The 22,785-nt window shown below is 36.3% G+C and overlaps 4 protein-coding genes across 18 annotated transcripts in view; 2 read left to right on the top strand and 2 right to left on the bottom strand.

Annotated features, from left to right (window-relative positions):
- LOC104806906 (probable transcription factor PosF21) overlaps positions 1 to 1,057 on the bottom strand; it is a 3,095-nt gene extending 2,038 nt beyond the window's left edge. The window contains exon 1 of one of the 2 annotated variants that reach the window (XM_010532016.2): positions 27 to 1,057. In XM_010532016.2, coding sequence (XP_010530318.1) covers positions 27 to 566 — 540 coding nt within the window. In that variant the 5' untranslated portion in view covers positions 567 to 1,057. The remainder of the gene's footprint in view (positions 1 to 26) is intronic. The other variant, XM_010532015.2, reaches the window with a different exon arrangement.
- Positions 1,058 to 3,800: 2,743 nt separating this feature from the next.
- Positions 3,801 to 6,488, bottom strand: LOC104806904 (protein BASIC PENTACYSTEINE6-like). 11 transcript variants are annotated; one of them, XM_010532009.1, is made up of 4 exons: positions 5,679 to 6,488; positions 5,525 to 5,591; positions 5,055 to 5,222; positions 3,801 to 4,931 (listed from the first exon to the last, which is right to left on the bottom strand). In XM_010532009.1, the coding sequence occupies exons 3-4, from the start codon at positions 5,121 to 5,123 to the stop codon at positions 4,002 to 4,004; spliced, it is 999 nt and encodes a 332-aa protein (XP_010530311.1). In that variant the 5' UTR covers positions 5,124 to 5,222; positions 5,525 to 5,591; positions 5,679 to 6,488; the 3' UTR covers positions 3,801 to 4,001. The 11 variants fall into 11 exon arrangements, with proteins under 11 accessions (XP_010530311.1, XP_010530313.1, XP_010530309.1 ...); XM_010532011.1 differs by lacking the exon at positions 5,525 to 5,591 and having other exon boundaries at positions 5,679 to 5,755; positions 5,871 to 6,488; XM_010532007.1 differs by having other exon boundaries at positions 5,055 to 5,591; positions 5,679 to 5,755; positions 6,355 to 6,488.
- Positions 6,489 to 9,616: 3,128 nt separating this feature from the next.
- Positions 9,617 to 17,974, top strand: LOC104806902 (lysine-specific histone demethylase 1 homolog 3). 4 transcript variants are annotated; one of them, XR_770681.2, is made up of 12 exons: positions 9,617 to 10,561; positions 10,785 to 11,541; positions 11,981 to 12,122; positions 12,247 to 14,496; positions 14,598 to 14,691; positions 14,820 to 15,157; positions 15,311 to 16,024; positions 16,160 to 16,234; positions 16,490 to 17,112; positions 17,261 to 17,314; positions 17,435 to 17,497; positions 17,615 to 17,974. XR_770681.2 is itself a non-coding variant. In XM_010531993.2 (9 exons), the coding sequence occupies exons 1-9, from the start codon at positions 10,036 to 10,038 to the stop codon at positions 16,553 to 16,555; spliced, it is 4,962 nt and encodes a 1,653-aa protein (XP_010530295.1). In that variant the 5' UTR covers positions 9,617 to 10,035; the 3' UTR covers positions 16,556 to 17,199. The 4 variants fall into 4 exon arrangements, 1 of the variants encoding a protein (XP_010530295.1); XR_770680.2 differs by having other exon boundaries at positions 17,261 to 17,497; positions 17,615 to 17,686; positions 17,826 to 17,974; XR_770679.2 differs by having other exon boundaries at positions 17,261 to 17,497.
- On the top strand, positions 17,774 to 20,875 carry LOC104806903 (V-type proton ATPase 16 kDa proteolipid subunit-like). Its single transcript, XM_010531995.1, has 4 exons — positions 17,774 to 17,859; positions 18,932 to 19,141; positions 19,227 to 19,512; positions 20,471 to 20,875. Exons 2-4 carry the CDS (start codon positions 19,063 to 19,065, stop codon positions 20,601 to 20,603), a joined length of 498 nt encoding a protein of 165 aa, XP_010530297.1. The 5' UTR covers positions 17,774 to 17,859; positions 18,932 to 19,062; the 3' UTR covers positions 20,604 to 20,875.
- Positions 20,876 to 22,785: the final 1,910 nt, after the last annotated feature.

Raw genomic sequence — 22,785 nt, 5'->3', positions numbered from 1 at the left:
TTCCAAGAAATTATCGATTTTTCTGGGACGCTCTTACCATCTCCACTCCACTCGGATTCCCGTTTCACCAACTGAATCGGCTTCTCCTCCGTGCTTGAACCGGGAACGATCCCGTCCAAGATCCCCATGTTTCCGAGATGTACCGACTGCATTGATGAATGGATCATCCCTGAATACCCTAATGGTATATCACTGTTTGACCGCCTGTGGCCCTCACGAGGAGGCAATTTATCGGTGATAGCAGCAGTCTCATTGCTTCGAGAAGTCGGCCCTGACTTGTCATCCATTGACACGTCTTTCGATCCGATCTCACCCGTAGTAGGAGAAATAGACGGCTCCTTAAACGGTGTCGGGCTAAAAGGAGGTAAAGAATCAAGTGAAAAGAATGAGGGCTGAGACAAGGACCTCGAATGGGAAGGGCCCGGGTTCGGGTTCCTTGAACCGAGTTGTTGATAACCTAAACGAGACCCTATTGCCTGATGAGGATAAGCAAAGGTAGCCGGATTGTTTGGATGAGAAGGTGGTATACCAGGTCTCTTGTTGCTCTCAGAGTTAAAATTCTCCATTTTCTATGCTACAAACCCTAGAAATCAACTCACGAGCACAGAATTTCCGACCATCAGACAGAAACCTTGAATTCTAACACACTCTATCTCTATGTCTCCGTCCGCTCTGTTCAACAATCTGATCGGTCAAAGTCTTAATTCGCTTGCAGAGACTTGTGTCCTAAGAGAAAATACTAGCAGAGTGGAGATTACAAGAATCAAACACGAACATCACCAAATCCAGTAACACCCAACCGAGAACTAGTATTACGGATACATAAAGGACGTATATATATATCTGCGTGTATATATGTATATACCTGGGTAACAAAAACCCTAGCCCCCCCCCCTCTCTCAAGCTGCAATGAACAGAGATCAGGGAAACAAAGCGGCAAACGATCTTCGGAAATGGAAAGGCAAATCGGAAATGCCCGAATCCGGCGGCAGATTTTCTCAGACAGTTTCGGACTCGCATACATACAAGATGGTTCTGTCCGAAAAATTTAAGACCAAAAACAAAAAAAAAGAAAAGAAAAAAGAAAAGATAAAATTGGAAAAATATATGTTCCCAAGTTTCCTCAACCCATCATTTATGTTTTCTTACATTTTTGGCCCTTATGTTCGTATGTTGTCTTCTACACAAATATATACATATACGTATTAGATGAAAACTATTCTTTTGTAATTACCTTGAGAGGACACAAATTTTTTTTAACTCAGTAAATTAACAAAGACCTATATTATCAAAAGAAACTGTACAAACAAAAAAAGCTTTATAAATCCAAATAGTATTTTGGAAATAGAAATTATATGATTATTTGCCCTACTTCGGGCTGAAATTGACTATTTAAAAAGATGTGGAGGATATTTGAATAATTTAAGAATACAGGGATGGAATCTGAAAGAAAATCCAAGGGGTAAAAAGAGGGAGATCGTTTTCCCTTTTGAGTTACGCTCTTTATGGCTCTGAACTGAGTGGACCTTTGGTGTGTACAATGTACATAACTGCGTGAAAGGTTTAATATTAAAATAATTTTAAAAAAAAAACTAAAAATAAAAGATAATTTATTTCACGCGTTTTCTGGATTTACTTAGATATATTATATTATTTCGCCGCCATGTCTTCTCCCTTTATCTCCGCCACGTCTTTCGCTGAGACATTTTGTTTCGTGAAACCTATATATTATGTTATTTAATATTTTTTATCAAATGAATGACGCCCGTATTTATTAAAATATGTTACAAAAATCGAGGAGTGATGTTTCATATTTTATTCTAGTTTCTTATTTCCAGATTGAGATTTTTCCATTTTTAAAATAAACTTATTCATTTTTATGTTTAATTTTATTTAGATTTATTATTTTAAAAATATTTTCATTATATTTCCATATTATTTTTAGATTTAGTTTTATTAAATTTCTGGATTTTATTAATTTTATTTTATAAAAAAATTTATTTGATTAATTTTAAATTATATTAACTAAAATAAATTATATGTTATTCTTGGTGTTTTTTTTTTCTTATTATTTTGGATATTATCCACTAAGGGATAGAAGTAGATCTAGAGTAGATTGGGATAAAATAAAGATATTATCATATAATTAAATATATAGGATATTAGTATCTGTTAATAATTTGTTTTACCAATTAAGGTTTAGGATTTACTATAGAAACATAAATCCACTGAACATCAATAATAAAGTATTTTGTTCTCCTATCCCGAATTTCCTATAGGTTGTGGGATTTTATTGCATTTTGTCCAAAGCGAAAAAACAATCTATGGAGAAGAAAAATATTATAATTCGTTATTAAAAAATTGAGATGCGTACACAGAGTTAGAGCAGGGGTCATTTCGGGTTTCAGTTCGAATTCGATTTGTTTATATTCGGATTTGGTTATTTCGATTATAGAAAAACTCTAACCATTCAATTTTTATATAAACTTCAGTTTGGTTCACTTCGATTCGGTTTCGGTAAAAATTTCATTTTTTCCAAGAAATTATCGATTTTTCTGGTTATTTTTTTATTCTCTTCGATTCAGTTCGGTTTCGATTTTTTCGGATTAAAAAATCATAACTGTTTGGTTTTGATGTCGGGTTCGGTTCGAATATAGTTATGTCTTATTCGATTCGGTTCAATTCGATTATTCAGTTAATAACCGAAATGGCAACCCTAACAGGTTTGCACTTTAATTTGAGTTATAGAAGTGAATTAAACAGGACTAAAAACATAACCGGATGTTTTGCATTTTATTCTCCTATCCAATTTTTTAAATGAAAAAAATAAAGAAAAGGAGATAAAAGAATTTTTTTGATAAATGTTATTTAAAATAAATATGACAAATAATAAAAGAAAACAATTTTCCTATATTACTTATTTAATGAAAACAAATCTAAGTAGAACCAAAACACATGGATATGATTTATTTAGAATAAATTAACCGAATAATAAATCAAATATAACCGAATTCGATATAATAATCTAGTGTTTATAATTTTTATAAACTCGAAAAAACTGAATCCAAATTGAATCGAATCGAATAAAAAATAACCAAAAAAATTAAAAAAATTCTTTAAAAAATTAAGTTTTTTAGCAATAAAAAAATCTAATCCAAAACTGAACACATAAAACCAAAAACGAAGTTGATATAAAAATTGAATGATTATAATTTTTTATAACCAATCCAAACCCGAAGCCCAAAAATGACCACATCTAATCACTTCCCTCAAACACTACGCCACGGCCGAAGAAGATCTTTTGTTTAAAAACATTTATTTTAAACTTTTAACATCTATAAATCCAAATAGACTTTAAAAAAATTCTTAAATATTTTTCCATTAAAACTTCGATCGACAACAAATTCAAAGAAAATTTCTAGTTTTATAAAACCTCAAAAGTGTACATTTATAAAGATTGAAATTCATTAGAATTTATAGATATTTAAAATTTTAAATGAATAGTTTGATTTAGATTTTCCCCCTTTATTTAAACACTGTTTAGGCTTCATGTTTGAACCAATAAAAAGATTAGAAACATATTCATTAATTTGAAATGATCTTCCACTATTTTTTTAAAAAAAGATCTCGTGGATGCCTCATCTAATAAATTGGATTAAATCCGACCAATCTAATTTTTTTTACTATAGTAAAATTTTGTTATACAATCTAACCTGAAGTGAGATCAGAACCTAAACCAATTAAACCAAATAACGTGGTTATCTTTTATCAACACAAACTAATCAAATAGTCCAAAACCGTACGAGGAAATGGATCTAGCTTTACTTTCCAAAGTTTGGTTTACCAATTCAAGCACGTGCTCAAGTTTTCCAAATTATACAACAAGCGCCTGACTTACAATTTTGCATTTTTAAAGGTCAAACATATGAATTTATTCCATTGACCCCATTGTACTTATTACTTGAATAAGTTTCAAACAACTCAATAACGTCTAAGCTGCTTTACCTGATCGTGATGTAGCGGTTCGTCCCGTGCTTGGCCCAATGGTCCTTGAGATCGACAGGATTCGATAGATCATGCCCTTCAGCAGCAAGTCGGCTCAGCAGCTTGTTGAAGGCGCTCCCGCTCATTTTCCTGCCTCCGACTCGGGCATGCCGCTTGTTGGGCAGAGCTGGTAGAGGATACATTGACAATGTTGTGGTGCAACAAGAAGATTGCCACCCTCCATTCCCCCATTTGTAGCATTGTCGGAGAACTCCGGTACACGAGCACACGGGCGGTGGCATAGTTGTCTCGTCGTAAACAACTTGGTTCAGCCCCATTTCTTGGCCTTTCCAATCAGATTTCGATCCTCCTACTTCATCCTCATTTGCGTAGTCGTGGGTTTTCACGAACATTATCTTGTTCAAATCCTCGCTCTCTTTCTTGATCTTCCTCTGATTCTTCGATCCTTTCTTGTTAGAGGGTGTTGCCTTTGGCTCTTTCGGTCTTTTACCTCGTTTCGGTTTGGCAGATTCAGCAGCTCCAGCAGGTGATGTCGGGATAGTGTCATTTGGCTCTAATTCTCTTGTTCCATAAGTGGTTTCGCCCATCTGGGTCATGTGATGATGGTGCATGTGATGTTGCTGCGGGTGATGCACATGCTTCACACCACGGGAAATTTGACATCCCGGTGGACATGATGAGGACATACCAGCAGCAGTTGCCATGGAGTTCTCACGGTATTGAAGGGCCGCAAGTGCATTGTCTCTCTCCATTATCGCGTTGTTACGCTCAGCTATAGCTGTGTCTCGCTGAAGGAACGCCATGTCTCGTTCAGCTATGGCCGCCTTTTTCTCTGATATCGCCAGATTTCTCTCTTGGATTGCTGCATCTCGTTCTGCTATTATCGCCATCACTTGTTTCATTGATGGCTGATGCTGCATCAACCACTGCATCATTAAGACTAATAGTTTAGTTACAATCAGAGAGAATATGCGAAAGATAAGATATATTGCAGAAACAGAAACAACACCAGAATGATTCTTGGGAAAAAAACACATTGTCAGGGTTACCTGGCTCTGAGCCGTTTTATACTGATCTGCTTTATGCCGACCATTCTCACGATGTCCCCCATCATCCATTGCGAGATCTCCAAAGGCTTTTCCTCTCAATAAATGGATTGATCAATTATACAAAAATTATCATTTAAGAAGATCGTACATGAATTCCATGGCGTTTTTCTGCACACAAAGCCAGAAAGACAACGGAGTTGTCAGCATGTATTCTATGCTACAATAGCATAACTAACTATACCAATACATGTATACAAACCACAATGAAAAGAAAAATTAGCAATTCGAGGACTACACACGATTAGAAATGAAGCAGGAGTAGCTAATTACACATCATTTAAACACAGGGCTGCAACCACCAATGCCCGATGCATTGCATGCAACAGGAGCATTTAATGAGGAACAGCTCGACAACACATATCTGTCAGTAATATAGTGTACTAACTAAAGAAGTCATGGAAGTATATTACCTGCAATGACGAAACTGTAAGCTTAGATAACAAGGCAGTATGGACAGGTATCGATGCTTTCATCAAGCTAATCATGTAAAAGTGCAACTCATAACTTGATCCCAATCATGAAAAGAAATACTTCCAAAAATCAAAACCATTACCAACAACCTACAACTTAGCAAATCCGTTATCTTCCAACTCTTTCTAATCTGCAAAAATATGATCCTGCCAGTTACTCTCCAGCTCATCCTACAGAAATGAGAACTCATTAGTTCAAGACATGACATAAATCACTTGCCCCACGAGAACTTTTAGTTCCAAAATTCATGCGACAAATTTCGAGTTGAAGGCACAGTCACGGTACCAAGAATTCTAGATTTCAGCGAAATCCCAGTAACTGGGTTTTGAGCACTCTAAAGTAACCAAAATCTTCTCCAACTTGTCGACAATGAAAGTTCCTGTAGCCCTAAAAGATAAACCAAATGGCCCAAGAAAGAGGTAATTCTCATTTGAAATAACTGCAAAAAGCCATTCGAACTGTAAGGCTTAGAGCAAAGTATATTGTTTTGCTCAAGTTAACTAAATCAGTTCTCGCGCTTCTCAGAGCTCTAACCACAGTCACTAAACTTAATCGGAACCTGAAATCCGAGGATGTTCAAGCAAACCACCCGAATAGTACATCCTAACAAGAAAACTCGAACTCAATCGAGCTCCGATCACAAGGAAATCAACTCAGAAAACTCTCCGAGCAAGGATTAGCACACGGCAAACGAATCTCTGTACAGAAACCGACGATTAAAGCGGTCAAATTGGAAATGATTGACGGAGAAAGAGCAATGGAAAGTTACCGGAGACAAATTACGGAGAAGGAAGCCGGAAAACGAGAGAGAGAAACCCTAATCGAGTTGCGAGGAGGGGGAAAACTCTGTGGAAGAAAACGATAGTGGAAGAAGAGAAGGGGCAGAAGAATTTCTTTCTTTTTTTTTTTTTTTTTTGTGGGTAATTGATAATTCACATCATCTGTCTCTGTCGAAGTTTTTTTTCCTATCTTTTCGTTTACTTTCTTTTTACAATTTATATATACAGTTTCGTTTCGGGTATTGTGGAATTATTTTTTTATTTTATTTTATTCTGAGAGCGGGAAATAAGAAGAATATGATATGTTTTGTAAATAAAATTTATTTCTCCTCCGTAATATAACAAAATTTTCGTTTTTTTAGAACGTGTATAGCAGACTCTATATATCACCAAGGACCGGCAATTGAGTATCCAAAAACCTTGAAATATTCTAAAGATTTTCGATTATTAAGAATTAAAAAAATAGATAATAGATCCGGAATATTCTCTGGGGAAAAAAACGATAGTGTAAGAAGAGAAGGGGCAGAAGAATTTTTTTTTTTTTTTTTTTTTTTTTTGTGGGTAATTGATAATTCACATCATCTGTCTCTGTCGAAGTTTTTTTTCCTATCTTTTCGTTTACTTTCTTTTTACAATTTATATATACAGTTTCGTTTCGGGTATTGTGGAATTATTTTTTTATTTTATTTTATTCTGAGAGCGGGAAATAAGAAGAATATGATATGTTTTGTAAATAAAATTTATTTCTCCTCCGTAATATAACAAAATTTTCGTTTTTTTAGAACGTGTATAGCAGACTCTATATATCACCAAGGACCGGCAATTGAGTATCCAAAAACCTTGAAATATTCTAAAGATTTTCGATTATTAAGAATTAAAAAAATAGATAATAGATCCGGAATATTTAAATTTTAATGTAAAAATATTTGGATATTCATAATAAGAATTCAAATTTAAAATTTTAAATATAGTAAACTTGTTGAAATTTTTGGTATTACATTTTTTTTTCTTATCCGTATCTTCGGTTTATATAGACACACAAACTAATTCGAAAATTTTTAAACCGATTAAGATTTTATCTTTACTTAATAAAAAAATCATATTTTTTATCATAGCTTTTCACGATAAGCTTTTAAATCATCGGAATAAATTTGTATTCCCTATATTTTCGAAGTTTTTCTGGATAATTAGATTATTTCACCATACATTCGACTGAACTACATTTATATTAAAACGAAAAACACCCTTAATGCAATTAAATTATATCATTTCCAACGACTATTCGAATATAAAAACTAGGACAATGACACATCACCCTTCTCAACTAGCTACACAATTAGCTATTCCGGTGGGATTTATTCTCAAAATTTATTATAGATTTTCGTTGCATATGACAATGGACTTTGCATTACCATATATTGATATTTTTCAACGGAAATTCGTTCAAAAGTATAATCCGTAAAAATACCGTCTAAATACTAATGCTACTAGTCAACTCATACCACTCTAGATACTAATGCAACTCAGTGTCACTAAAAGATTCATGCTGACTCTAAAACACTAATGTGATTCATTGAGGAAGAGCAATTCTAGATACAAACAAAATTAACAATACGACTCTGCGACTCAAGTACTAGGACTTGTTACCATGTGACTTTTTGATCATCGGCTCTACAACTCTTAATTGTAAGACTTACCGACCTATGCGATTTCATTACTCTTGAAACACATGTGATCAAGTGACCTACATGATTTTATTACTCTTGCAACTTTTGATTAATGTGATCAATTGACCTAAGTGATTTCATTACTTTTGCAACTTGCTGACCCATGCGGCTTGTTGATCCATGTGACTAGTTGACTCATGTAACTCCATTATACTTTTCGACTTACTGATCCATGCGGTTAGACTATCTATAGGACTAGTTAATTTTGTTTGGAAATATCGATTCTTCGTGGAAAGTTCGAAAACCTTTTTTTTTTTTATATTTGAAAGTCTCCAAACCATAAATAACACCAAATTACAAATCGAAAATCATAACTTAACATGTCATTTTTACTTCGTCGATCCTTTTGGCCATGGATGAATCCTCGTTAAATGGGATAGAGTCACGCACCACTTTTAATTAAGTTAAAAATATGAATTTCTTTATAGATTTTATAAAATTCTAAACAAAATTATCAAATACCCTCATAAAAATAAAAATCGCCTCTACAAAATTATATGTATAAAATTATTGTCCCCTTTTATAAATCTTTTGGTTCGTTATTGAATTTAACGTTGATGTTCGACAACTACTATGAATTGACATCAGATAAATTATAATATGTAACTATTTTAGTTTCTTTATTTACTGATTACCCCTTCAAAATCACCTATTGAAATAAAATCGTCTCTTTTTTTTTTCGAAAATTATTTCAAACGTCGAATGCGTTTTGTTCTATTTTTTTCGAATATTTATTTGAATTGAACAGTTTTTTTTTTGCAGTCAACCATTCTTTTTTCTTGTATATCCATCTTTTTCATCACACGTTCTCTCGTATAATTTAAAATAGAGATAAAAAACCTCTTTTAATTGTTTCACTTTTTTTTTTCTAAAGTACGATTTTGGAGAATAAGTGTTGAAATAAAAAACAGACAAGATAGAGTTTTTCTATATTTAATCCATACAAATTTTGGGCATTTTTATTTTTATATTATATTTTTATCCTCGTTCATAACTATACAAATTATTTTCCGATATATTGTCTATCTTTATATTGTTTCGAGCCAACCGTGTTTGATTTTTAGATTTTTTTAGCAAATCATGAAAAATATAAAATTATGTGATGTCTCAATCAACTCTTTTAAAATTTTCAATATATATTTATCTTTATATTTTTCTAAATAAAATATGTTAAATTTTGGAACTGCTTTTCAGATATATATCATCTAAATAAAATGTTAACCCTAACTTATGCTTTTAAACTTATCATGTAGAAGCGGAAAAAAAAACTATTCATGTAGATATTACTAAAAACAAAATAATGTAAAGAATAGCATTTTAAAATTTATTACAAAGTATTATATTTTAAAATATAGAGATGTCGAGAAAACTCAGATAAAGTATAAAAAAAAACAATATGCAACCGAAAAATAAAAATAAAAAAACTTCACTAAAGGGTATAATATAACCAAACAAAATGGGAATATATGTCTCTCTACCCTGTGCAAACGATGTCGTTTGGACTGCTATGTTGAACTGCGTCTGAAATTCTTAATCTCGATATTGTTGTCCTCAGGTCACGAGCTCACTTTGCTTGGAACCCTAATTTTTCTTTTCTTTTTTTTTTGGGGTTTGTGATTTGCTGTTGCTGCGGAGAATTCTGGCAACGTCTCTGTTCTCAGAGATTCCCATTGGTAACATCTTCATCATAGCAAAGCTGATTTCTTTTAGGGTTTCTTATTCGTTTTCCATACCTTACGTTTGCGTTAGGGTTCATCCTCATTGCCCCTCCTTGGGTTAGCTTTCGAATTACCAGTGTATGGTTCTGTTTTGGTTGACAACTGCGGTTGATATTTTCTTTCTGGTTCAAGAGAAGGTGTGAGAAAGTTTTAGAATTCTGCGTTGCTTCGAGAATTTGGTTCGATAGTGGAGTCCTTCGTATCTGAGAAATCGGAAGGGGACAAGATGGATGGGAAGGTGAAGAAAACGGGTTCCAAGAGAGGATCTGTGGTGGTTCAGTTCGGTGATGAGGCTGATGATGATGAACCTATTGGATCGCTGTTCAGGTTGATGAAGCATAAGAATTCAAAGAGGAATAGGGTGGAGACAGAAACCAGTGATAATAAAGGGCTGGGAGAAGTAATGGAGAAGAAATCGATCTCAGCAGTGGGGGATTCTGAAGATATGGATGATACTTTAGCTATTTTCAGGAAGCGATTGAAGGGTCTCAAGAAAGGAATCATGAAGGTTAAGAGTTCGGTATCGAGTGCTCCCAAGGAAGTCGATTCAGATTCTACTCTGAAATCACTCTCAGAGACGAATGAGGAAGGTCAGGATATGGCTGGTGGTGGAACTGATGTTGAAATGGACACTGATGGGAGGAATAAGCCCAGGAAAAATGTAAAGAAAGCCAAGACTCAATCAAAACCAGAGGCTGAGTTGATGTGTTCAAAATCTCAGGCTGCTCCATCAGGGAGAAAGACCGAGCAAGGTACGTCACTTAGGGTGTATTCAAATTACTCTTCTTTGACGGAATCAACACCAGAATGTAATGTTTCTAACAAAACTCGCTTAGGTTCCCGTTTGAACAAAAGTATAGCTAATTGTACTCGAGTCTATCTTAGAATCCAATAGTCTGCTGTATAGGGATGAGCTTTATCTTAAAGATGAGATGACTTCTTTGAGGCATGATAAAGTACAAATTTCCTCTGCAGTGTTCACCGAGAAGCAAATAGATGTAGCTGATGGATCTTCAGGTGATGAATCCAAGAGAGCATCATCAGACGATGTGCTTCATGCTGATGCTAGAAAAGAAGTTGCAGTTGTTAGTCCTAGGGACAATGATCGGGAGGTTCATGGAGAGGAGCCAGCTACGGTTTCAGCTTATTCTCGGAAGGAAAATGCCATTATGTGCGATTGTGGCATTCAAGTCAACTTTGAAGGTAGATCCTTAGAACCTAAGGGACAGGGTGCTATGTGTCAAAATTGCTGGTATTCTCTGTGTCAAGATGCTTCCAAAGGAAGTGGTGCTCAACTTCATGATGACCTTCCTGTGAAAGATGAAACTTCTCAAGCTTTACCTCTTTCTGTAGCTCCCAATGAATCTGAAAGTTTCCATGGTGATGCGGTTTCATTGCCTGATTCCGGGCTAAAGGAGGACAAGGCATCTAATGTGCTTCGCCCCGAGCGCGTTGCTCGAAAGCGTAGGCTTGGGGACATGGCTTATGAAGGAGACATTGATTGGGAGATTCTGACCAATGAGCAAGGCTTTCTTGATAGTCAAAGCGATAAGTCCTTTAAAGGGAGCGATAAGTTTGGTTCCTCACAAAATGTTTCCAAGGAAACTGACATTGGCATAGCAGCTGCAGTAACAGCTGGACTTAAAGCCAGATCTGTAAGTCCAATTGAGAAGATTATATTTAAGGAAGTGTTGAAGCGCAAATCTGGTCTCCAAGAGTACCTTAATCGCAGGTTAGTTTCCATTTATATTATCATTCTGTAGTAATTTACATGGTTCATTTTTCGTATTTCGTTAATATGGATCTACTTTAGCACAAGGTTGTACAAAAGGTGTACCTCAAGATAATGATCCCATATTAGTTTTGTTGTTGTTCGTAGAAAATCTTAAAATCCTTAATGTATTGTGTTGTTTGACATGCCTGCTAAAATCCATAGCATTTCATGCTGTCAATGTCATTCATACATGCAGTCTCAATTCTTTTGAGCTCGTTTATTCAAATTTATACTTGTTTTATTACTTGTAACTCTGCTATTTCTGTATGGCTTTAATCCAACTCTTCTAAACATCCTAGCTTTTATGTTAGTGTTTCTATTTTCTTGATGGAAACCTCCCTTTTCTATTTTGATATGATCTACCTTGTCCATCGGAACTGATATATTTACCATTCAGGAATTTCATCTTAGGTCTGTGGAGCAAAAATGTTAGCCGCATCTTGCCTGTCACTATGTGTGGTGTTGCTGGTGACCCTTCCGAGAGCGAATCTCCTTCTGCTTCCCTAATCAGAGAGGTCTACAAGTTTCTTGATCAAAGAGTAAGTTTGTGTTGTTCTCTGTAGTTAACAGGCAGACGTTTTTGTTTCCAAGCTTTTACCCATTTTTTGAGAAACTAATGGGCGCTGGTTTCTTATAGTTTGCATATGCTGGTAATTTTGACAGGGTTACATAAATGCTGGAATTGCATCCATGAGGGGCAATCGGGGATCTTCCACAAATCATGATTATGATCTCTTCCATAAGAAAAAACTTGAGGATAGTTCTATAGCTTCAGTTACTGATTCAGAGGATGGAGTTGCTTTTATCCTTGGTGAGGTTAAAGCTACTGAATCGACTATTGATGGTAAGAGAGGTGTTCTCTATGATGATGAAAATCAAGGGATAGGATGTTCAAAAAGCATGGGGGTTGTCCCTGCACCAAATGTGGATCCTTCCAACAAAACAGAGTGTAAAGCAATCCCAGCTGATGATTTCAGAGAGCATGTCAATGTAGATACTGCGCAAATTGATGCATCTGCCATGTTAAAGGCTGAAAGGTTGCCTGAATTGACATCAGTAGTGAAGCCTGATTTTGTAAGTACCCTGCCTGCGATGAAAAATGATCAAGTGGATGGAAAGGACGGTTTTCCATGTGATATGAAAGATGAGAAGAAAGTATTAGTCATTGGAGCTGGTCCTGCAGGATTAACTGCTGCACGCCATTTGCAGCGTCAGGGTTTTTCTGTCACAGTTCTTGAGGCAAGGAATAGGGTAGGTGGTCGTGTATATACAGACCAGTCATCTCTTTCAGTTCCTGTTGATCTTGGGGCTAGCATAATTACAGGCATTGAGGCTGATGTGGCATCTGAAAGAATGCCAGACCCTTCAGCACTCATCTGTACCCAATTAGGTCTAGAGTTGAGTGTATTGCATGGATTTTGTCCTTTATATGATATTGTAACTGGGCAAAAGGTTCCTCCAGACTTAGATGATGTTCTCCAAGCAGAATTCAACAGTGTAATTGATGATGTTGATTTGCTTGTTGAGGAAATAGGTAAGGAAATAGCAAATAAAATTTCCCTTGAGGATGGTTTAGAATATGGCCTTCGAAGGCTTAGGCTGCCGGATGACAAAGTGGACATTGAAAGCTTAGGGCTTGGCAATTCAGCCGTTGCTTCTCATCTGGAAGCTGGCAATATTAATGGAAGCCCTGTCCAGAATGGAAATATGGAAGATGATATTTTGAGTCCTCTGGAGAGAAGAGTTATGAATTGGCACTTTGCTCATGCAGAATATGGTTGTGCTGCTGCTCTCAAGGAAGTGTCGCTTCCTAACTGGAATCAAGATGAACTTTATGGAGGATTCGGAGGACCTCATGCTATGATCAAGGGTGGTTACAGCAGAGTTGTTGAGTCGCTTGCACAAGGACTTGATGTTCGCTTGGAAAATGCAGTTACTGAGGTTTCATATAGCTCGAATGCCTCACCCACAGTTGATAAGAAGCATAAAGTTAGAGTTTTGACTTCAAATGGCAGTGAATTTCTTGGAGATGCTGTTCTCGTCACCGTCCCTCTTGGATGTTTGAAAGCAGAAACCATTAAGTTCTCCCCATCCTTGCCAGACTGGAAATATTCTTCGGTCAAGCGGCTTGGGTTTGGAGTTCTGAACAAAGTAATTTTGGAGTTTCCGGATGTATTTTGGGATGATAGCGTGGATTACTTTGGGGCAACTGCTGAGGAAACGGACCAGAGAGGTGAATGTTTTATGTTTTGGAATGTCAAGAAATCTGTGGGGGCTCCTGTTCTTATAGCTTTGGTGGTTGGGAAGGCTGCTATTGAGTTTCAAAAGAAGAGCAAGTCTGAGCATGTGAACCATGCAATGATGGTTCTTCGTAAGCTTTTTGGTGGGGATTTGGTGCCTGATCCTGTTGCGTCAGTGGTGACTGATTGGGGCACTGATCCTTACAGTTATGGCGCCTACTCATATGTTGCCATTGGTGCTTCTGGTGAAGATTATGATATTCTGAGCAGGCCTGTTCAAAACTGTTTGTTTTTTGCTGGTGAAGCAACATGCAAAGAGCATCCCGATACCGTTGGTGGTGCAATGATGACTGGCCTCCGTGAAGCTGTGCGCATAATTGATATATTTAGAAGTGGAAATGATTATACAGCTGAAGTAGAGGCATTGGAAACAACACAGAGGAAATCTATATCTGTAAAGGATGAGGTCAAAGACCTGATGAAGAGGCTTGAAGTGGTTGAGCTATCTAATGTCTTGGCTAGGCAATCATTGCTACGGAACATGTTCTTCTCTGCTAAAACAACTGTTGGACGTCTGCATTTAGCGAAAGAGTTGTTGAACTTGCCTGTTGAGACTTTAAAATCCTTTGCGGGTACAAAAGAAGGGCTTGCAGTTCTGAACTCTTGGATACTGGTAATATCATTATACAGAGTAAAGAATATGTGTTTCTTATGTTCATGTCATGGCTTGTCAGCCTTTTTGACCTATTGTTGTTTATTGTTCCTTTTCTCTAGGATTCAATGGGGAAGAATGGAACCCAGCTCTTGCGTCACTGTGTCCATATTCTTGTTCGAGTTTCAAGTGATCTACTTGCCGTGCGTCTGTCAGGTATCGATGCCTTCCATGAGCAGCTTGGGGATCTGTACTCAGATATCATATGCAACTAGTTCTGTTATCTCTTCACGTTATTTATTTTGCTTTCCTCTAAGTTGTTTACTGTTGTCCTGTCAATATAGGCGTTGGGAAGACTGTGAAAGAAAAAGTTTGTGCGCACACAAGCCGTGACATCCGTGCCATAGCAAGCCAGCTCGTTAATGTGTGGCTTGAACTATTCCGAAAAGATAAAGCTAATGGAAGACTGAAGCCATCAAGGCAAACAAATACTGCAACTCTCTCAAGAAGGAAAGGAAGACTGAATAGTGGGGATTTGGAAAGTAAGCCAAAGGCGAGCAATGGCAAGGAAATGAAAATGGATGGAGAGCTTGAGGACAACCAGCTACCGTTGACAGAGGAAGAACAGGCTGCAATTGCCGCTGCAGAGGCTGCTCGTTCAGCGGCAGAAGCGGCTGCAAAGGTGACTTTCTACTGATTCTTCTAATAAAGAACATAATGATAGTTGCCTTTTAAATTTTATTTCCGTTTGCCTTCTCTGGAAATGGGAATATGTTTCTTACTCTTAGACCTCTCTGATAATTTGTTGACTTGTAAATTTATGCCTCTATTTCAGGCATTTGCTGAGGCCTATCATAATACATCGTTGCAGCTTCCTAAAATTCCATCGTTTCACAAATTTGCTAGAAGAGAGCAGTATGCAAAGATGGATGAATCTGATTTCAGGAAGAAATTTCCTGGAAGTGTTTTAGGAAGACAAGATTGTATGTCGGAGATAGACTCTAGGAACTGCAAAGTTCGTGACTGGTATGATTTCCCTGCAGCTTGTCTTGACATTGATAGTTCAAAGGTTCCTGTGGATAACCAATCACAGAGGAGCCATTCAAACGAGCTTGTGTCCAATCCAAAGTTCACAGAATGTTCTGGAGAAAGTGTGGCTGCAGATAGCAGTATCTTTACCAGGGCATGGGTTGATACTGGTGGTAGTAGTGAGGGCTTCAAGGATTGTCAAGCTATAGATAGATGGCAGTCTCAAGCAGCTGCCGTGAATCCTTATTTTTTCAATCGTGCTTTGCATATCAAGGATGAAGAAGATTCCAATGCATGCTCAAGACAGCCCCCTAGCCAGGAGCATGAAAAACGGGCAAATGAAAGTTCACTGTCTCAGGTTACGGTGAATAAGGAGCCTCATAAAACTCATCCTCGAGGTGCAGATCGTTTGAAACAGGCAGTTGTGGACTTTGTTGCATCATTGCTTATGCCTCTGTATAAAGCAAGGAAAATTGATAGAGATGGCTACAAATCAATTATGAAGAAAACGGCGACAAAGGTTTGTGGGTTTCGGCTTTTTCTAGTTCTTCATCTCATATAGAATGATTCTCTTAGTTGCTATTTGATATAAGAAAAAAAAAGGGACACTGCTGCCGCCGCTGCTGCAATCTTTTGTAACTCTTAGCTTTGCCAGGTAATGGAACACACCACGGACGTGGAGAAAACAATGTCTGTTTCACAATTTCTCGACTCCAAGCGCAAATATAAGGTGTGTTGTTTTACTTTCAACTCTTCGGTTACATCACTACCACAGCTGTTGTGATAAGTTCCCTGTTTGGGTGCCCCTCTTTTGTGTCAACGAAACATTGTATTCTTTCTTTTTTATTCATACTTTCTATTGCGGGAAACCTACAAGTTTCATGTTGTGAATATTCTTGGCTTATATAATGCGAAAAAATATTGTGTCTAACTTGACTTATTTTCTGAACGTATTTCTCATCACTTTGATGCGATATGCCTGCAGATTCGTGATTTTGTAGACAAGCTAATCGAGAAGCACATGGCAGCAACTCAAGCTCCAAAACCTTGACCGGCCCAGGGGTATACAAAATGTGGTTTTGGAATAACTTGGGTTGGAGCAGTTCGGTCGGTTTATTGTAGCAAGAATCGTGGCCAATGGTAGTGGAGCAGTTGGAATTCGGCTGGTTGGGCATATCTCTTCTCAGAACCACAGCATCTCTCTCTCTTTTTCTTTTCCCGGATGCGGCTATCGGCTAAGTGGATGGTAGGATGTAGATAGTTTCCTGGTGATATCATGCCATTAGACATGTGGCTTTATCAGGTTCTGGTACCAGACATGTCGGAAAATTGTTGACCTAGCTCTGATGTGCAAGTGCAAGTGCAAGGTATGAGTGATATCATATTCACTCGTCTCCTGTGTAGAACCAAGCTTCCATATGATCTGAAGGCTTCTCAGTGCATGTTCTTGTCAAGAGGATGTGAAACCAGCCCCCATCCTCTTCTTCATCATTCAGTTCTCTCATCAGATGATGATGATTCATGTTCTTGACTTCTGCTCGTTGATTCTAGTATTGTATAGAGCTCAGGATAATTCAGTTTTAACCGCCATACCAAAACATTCTTGAGGTATCTGATAACTTTCTTGAATTTTTCTAATGAACATATGCAGACATTGTTCTCATTTCCTTGAACCAAGAGGAAATTTTAGCTTTAGTATATTCCTATGATTAGTTCATCAACGATGACAGTTTTTTTTTTTAATGTCTTCTCTTAGAAAAAGGATGGCTTATGGCTTATGTCCTGACTTCCCTTTAGTAGCAAACATGTGGTAAGTCTCTTTGTACAGAGATACAGCACTTGCAGGTGTGATGAAGATCCTAAAGTTTCTCGTAGAATTCCTCCATGGATGAAGAAGAAGCTCTCAGCTCTGGCATTTTCGACTTTGCAGCAAGCTTCCGTACCTGCTGCTCTCATCCAAGGAACGGGTTTCTCAAGATGTGAAGGACCGAAGGTTCTTCCATTCTCCCGCTCTTATTAACTTGATTTACTGAAGTTCCTTGTCACATTTTCTAGGCTCGAATCCGACTTTGTTAGTAAGTTGCTGGATGTCTCTTGCTGTGGTTTTCAGGGTATTAGGCCGTCTTCTAGCTTGAGGGCGTATCGTTGCTGGGAAATAGCCGACTGCGAAATCCGACATCCAGTTATCTAAATTCACCTGTCTCTCTTCAATCTAACTGCTGATTGTACATTTCCAGTCATTTCAGTGAGAAGAAGCGGTGTTGGCGTCTTTTGGTTTGAAAAGAGACCTTTGCTGATCCGTAGCTTTGTCTTTGTTTCAGGCACATTCTTCTTCAAGAGTTCAGGATGTTTCAGGTACACAAACATATTAATGAATGCAGAATGGTATAATATATATATATACACACACACACTTCGAATTCGGTACGAACTATTATCGACATTTTAACAGATTATTCGTTTGGATTCACTTCGAGTTTTGATTTTTTTAAAGAATTTATTGCTAGTTTTTGTTAGGGTTTGATTGATAAAACTTTAGGATAGTTGCAGATTCTGTATACAATGTACACCTCGTCCTCTGAAGCATTGAAAGTTGAAGAAATAAATCGAGTTTATAGTTTTTCCAGCTCAATTATTAATCTAAATTTAGTTGTTAGGTTATAATTTTTAATGGGTATAATCATTTTTGTAGCCATTGTGATATCCAAAGTCATTTATTAAAAAAATTGAATAAAAGCCGTAATTAAATTTTCGCTTTTTATTTTTATTTTACTTCAGAAAACTGATTAGAACAAAAATTGGAACTCCAAAAAGAAATAACAACTCGAATTTAAATATATAAGGAAGTTTTCTATCAGTAAAATTCATTGTTCATATGCTAATATTTCTAATTCATATTCTAATATAATAAATAATATATAAACTGAAATCAAAATAAGAAACACGATTGATATCTAATTTCTTTATAAACCAAAACTTTTCATATTTCCATATAGTTTATCTTTGGATAGAAAATGCAGAATAGATGAAATCACTCCTATGATATATAAATGAAAAGAAAAAATGTAGTATATCTTATTAAATATAGAAATCACAAAAATAATATTAGCATATGTGGGCTGTCCATATTCGAGAACAGATGAATTATTCTAAACCAATCAACATACTATAGTATTTATAATAGGTGAAATGGAAAATGAATCAAATGGGAAAAAAAAATTAAGGTGAGGTGACACTTATATTGAAATAAAAATATTTTCAAGAATTAGGTCATGAAAAAGGTTTGAACTTACTTTTATATAATAAAAAAAATTACATATAAATTTATTAATTTTGATTTTTTTAATTCTATATTTAGTTAATTACACCGCTGAAATATATTTTATATAGTAAGGAAATTTGCTGACATTAAAACAATTTTTGTCAGATCAGGACTCCATTGAAGATCGCTTCTCCTCCTCCGTTACCCTGACCGATCTCGGACCTCCTATCACCGGGAAAATCACCCACCCAATCCTCCCGCCGATCATCATCACGTAGAAAACAGAGTCAACAACAATGACTTCAGGTTTCAGCGGCGACGAAACCGCTCCCTTCTTCGGCTTCCTCGGCGCCGCCGCAGCTCTCGTCTTCTCCTGTAATCCTCCGATTTCGTTTCTCCCGCGAGAATCTCTGTCGTTGAATTTCGAATCTCTGTCTCTTATGGTCGATTTGAATCTTAGGTATGGGAGCAGCGTACGGGACGGCGAAGAGCGGCGTCGGAGTGGCGTCAATGGGAGTGATGAGACCGGAGCTGGTGATGAAATCGATTGTTCCGGTTGTCATGGCCGGTGTTTTGGGTATCTACGGCTTGATCATCGCCGTCATCATCAGTACAGGGATTAACCCTAAGGCAAAATCTTACTACCTCTTCGATGGCTATGCTCACTTGTCTTCTGGTCTCGCTTGTGGCCTCGCCGGTCTCTCCGCCGGTATGGCCATCGGGATCGTCGGTGACGCCGGTGTTAGGTAATTTAATCGAAACTGTGATGTCTTTTACATAGATTTAGACAGCTTGTTTGGGTTTTTGAAGATTTGGATCTGGGTTTTGGAGTTTTGTTGCTTTTCATGCTAAGATTTGAATGCTTTCTGTTGGCCGAGTTATCTCAACTGAATTGTGGGATATACTTTGTGGATTAAACAATTGAGAAGAATCCGGATGGCATTCAATCCTTTTGCTGAGATAGACTGTTTTGGGTTTGGAGATTCGAATTTGGGTTTATGCTAGAGATTTGAATGCTACATACATGTCGGTAGACCCCTGAATCGTCTACACAAATTTATGGGGTTTCCCTTGTGAAAACAGAGCAATTTGAGTATGAGTAGAACGGTTGTTCGATCATGTCATTGAAGAAGGCTTTTTTTCTACCTCAGTAAACATGAAACATGGAATGGTTTAGCAGATTAAATGGCTTTGTAGTTGTCTTGTTGGCAATTGGTTTGGAAAATGGTTTCATTCATCTAGTCAATTTGTTTGTGTCTTTACCAACTAATTGAGTTTATGGGACATGAAACTGTGAATTAGCAGTCTTCATAACATTTGGCTAAGCAGATCGAATTTAGACTTATATCGAGAGTTTCCAAACACCATCTTTACCTTAGTCTCTTTCTGTGTTTCTCTCGATATCCAATGTTCAGAAAGCTCTGGATGTTTTCCTCCAAAGTATTACAAAACCCAGTAACTTAGAACAGCATGTAGTACTTGTGATGTTTCCCGAAATTCTGTGATTCTTTAATGATCCATGAGATTACTGTGAACTAAAGGTGCCTCTAAAGTTCCTTGCAGAATGAATCTCTAACATTTTGATGCAGAGTTCACGGGGAAAGGAGAAAAAAAACATATATTTTCATTTGGAACCATGTTTTTTCATAACAAATCTTCAAGGGTTTAATTGTATGGTTATATTTTGCTTGTGATCTCTTGCAGAGCAAATGCCCAGCAACCGAAGCTCTTTGTCGGGATGATTCTCATTCTTATCTTTGCCGAGGCGTTGGCTTTATATGGTTTGATTGTTGGGATCATCCTCTCTTCCAGGGCCGGTCAGTCGAGAGCCGACTGAGATGCATATAATCCCCCATGCCATGCCAAGGTGATTTGATGAGACTTGCTATGCATTCGGATTCCAATTAGGATGTGTCTGCATAAAAAACTTATAACCATGCCTTCTTCTTTTTGCCTATTTTCCATCTTCTTGGATGTGAAGCTGTATTTCCATGCATAGATCCATGTTTAATGGATAATATAAGCGTGTATTGATGCCTTGATTTGTGTGAAATCATATCATGGATTCTCTGTGTTGCCTAAAAAAATAACTTGGTATCTTGGAAATCATAATACTATGTTGTTCTAAACAATGATGCCAATATTGATAATTTTCACACTTCTGTAAGTATTGTTAGGATCCCGCATCTTGTAACACTATCGGTATCTTCCCATTGAAAGCTAGTTTTTGGAGTGTGAGTTCTATCCGTTTTGAGAGTCTATTATGGGGCAGTAGGATCTATCAGAATGATACATAATCCATTTGGGTCCCTCGGGTCACCGATATTCATTACTGTGCCTCGGTTGCACATTTGTTGTTCGGTTCTTTCCCTCGGGGAGAGCATTGGGATCGTTGTCTCCTTGGTCTAACTGTCGGGTAACTTGCATCAGTCGACCGTACCAATCGAGGCTCTCTCTGCTGGTTCAATGCCTGATTTTTGTTCACTTGGATGGATGGATGGATAAAACCGTTGATGGATGATTAGTTTCTGTTTTTTGCTGTCGGATTATTATTCCTTGCCTCATGACATGAAATTGGATGTTGGTTTTGTTCATGGTCGTCCTGCCCGTGCGTGAATAGTTGATTCAAACGGGACATGGCCAAAGTTAAGACCCTGCGACGGACAAAGGGTTCGTTTCGGTTATAATTAATTCGAGATCGATTATTTTGGATTATGAAAATTCATAACTAATCGTTTAATTAATTTTTATTCGGTTCAGTTTTGTTTTGATTCGGTTTGGTTCGGTTAAATTATAATATTTAAAAAACTAATTAATTTATAATAAAAAATATTCAAACAAAATATAATATAAAATACTATCATTACTATTTTAATCTATATAAAAATAAAATATGAATTAATGTTTTAACATAAAAATAACTAAATAAAAATATTACATAAATAAATGTTCTTCTCTTCGAATGTTTGTATCACACAAATTTTGAAAATAATAAAATAGTTCTACAATAAATAAAAAATAATAAAAAACAATGTTTAAATTAGAAATACATGCATACATATATATAAATTTGTATAAATGTGGATATATAAACGGTTCGATTCTAATTAAGTTATTTCGGGTTTTAAAAAATTATAACCAATCGATTTTTTGATTCGGTTCTGTTAATAACCGAAATATATTTATTCAGTTTGGTTCGGTTACTAACCGAAATAACCGAGACAAATGCTAACCCCTAATGGATATAATGTAGTTAGGACAAAAATAATTGATTTTCATGTATCTCTCTCGTAGGTTAGATATTCAAAAATTTGAGTATTCGAGGTATGAGATATGGTTTAACAAGATTGAGTAGCCGACCGTTAGATCCGAGTTCAAAGTTTCCGATAGTTCGGGCCAATGATCTGTCGATATTAAAAAATTATAATATATATACGGTTAAATTATAAAAAATTATATATATATATATATATATCAGTTATTTTTAACATATTTATGAAATTATCATTATTTTTATAAGTTTATACGGTTAAATTTTAAAATTGCTCTCTTTCGAACCGTCTCGTTTTATCTCGTCTTGTCTTCGTCATCGGATATGTCTCCTAAGACGAGACATTTAGATATTCGTCGTCTCAAGATAATTCATATACACTTTAAACATAAACCTAAGTATTAGGTGTATTTTTTCTTCGGTAAAGCCTAAGTATTTAGATGTTTGTCCTAACCATTTAGATATTCGTCGTCCTAAACATATACCTAAGCATTTATGTATTTGTCGTCTAAAAAAAAAACTCGTAGATACCTAAACATTTAGATATCCGTGGATAATACAAAAAATCTCATATAACTAATCTATATATAATATTAGTTAGATAAATGTTTTTTTTAAAGAACGCTTAAACAAATTTTTACTATAGCTGAATCAATAAAAAAAATCCACTAATTTTACTAGAAATGACTTATTTGATTAATAACCGAATAATCGAATCAATCCAAATTGAATAATACATAATTGTAAC

Source organism: Tarenaya hassleriana, unplaced genomic scaffold, assembly GCF_000463585.1.
Source record: "Tarenaya hassleriana unplaced genomic scaffold, ASM46358v1 Cleome12, whole genome shotgun sequence".
NCBI lineage: Eukaryota > Viridiplantae > Streptophyta > Magnoliopsida > Brassicales > Cleomaceae > Tarenaya > Tarenaya hassleriana.
Note: the sequence above shows the minus strand (reverse complement) of the source record. Positions and strands in the feature narration are given on the sequence as shown.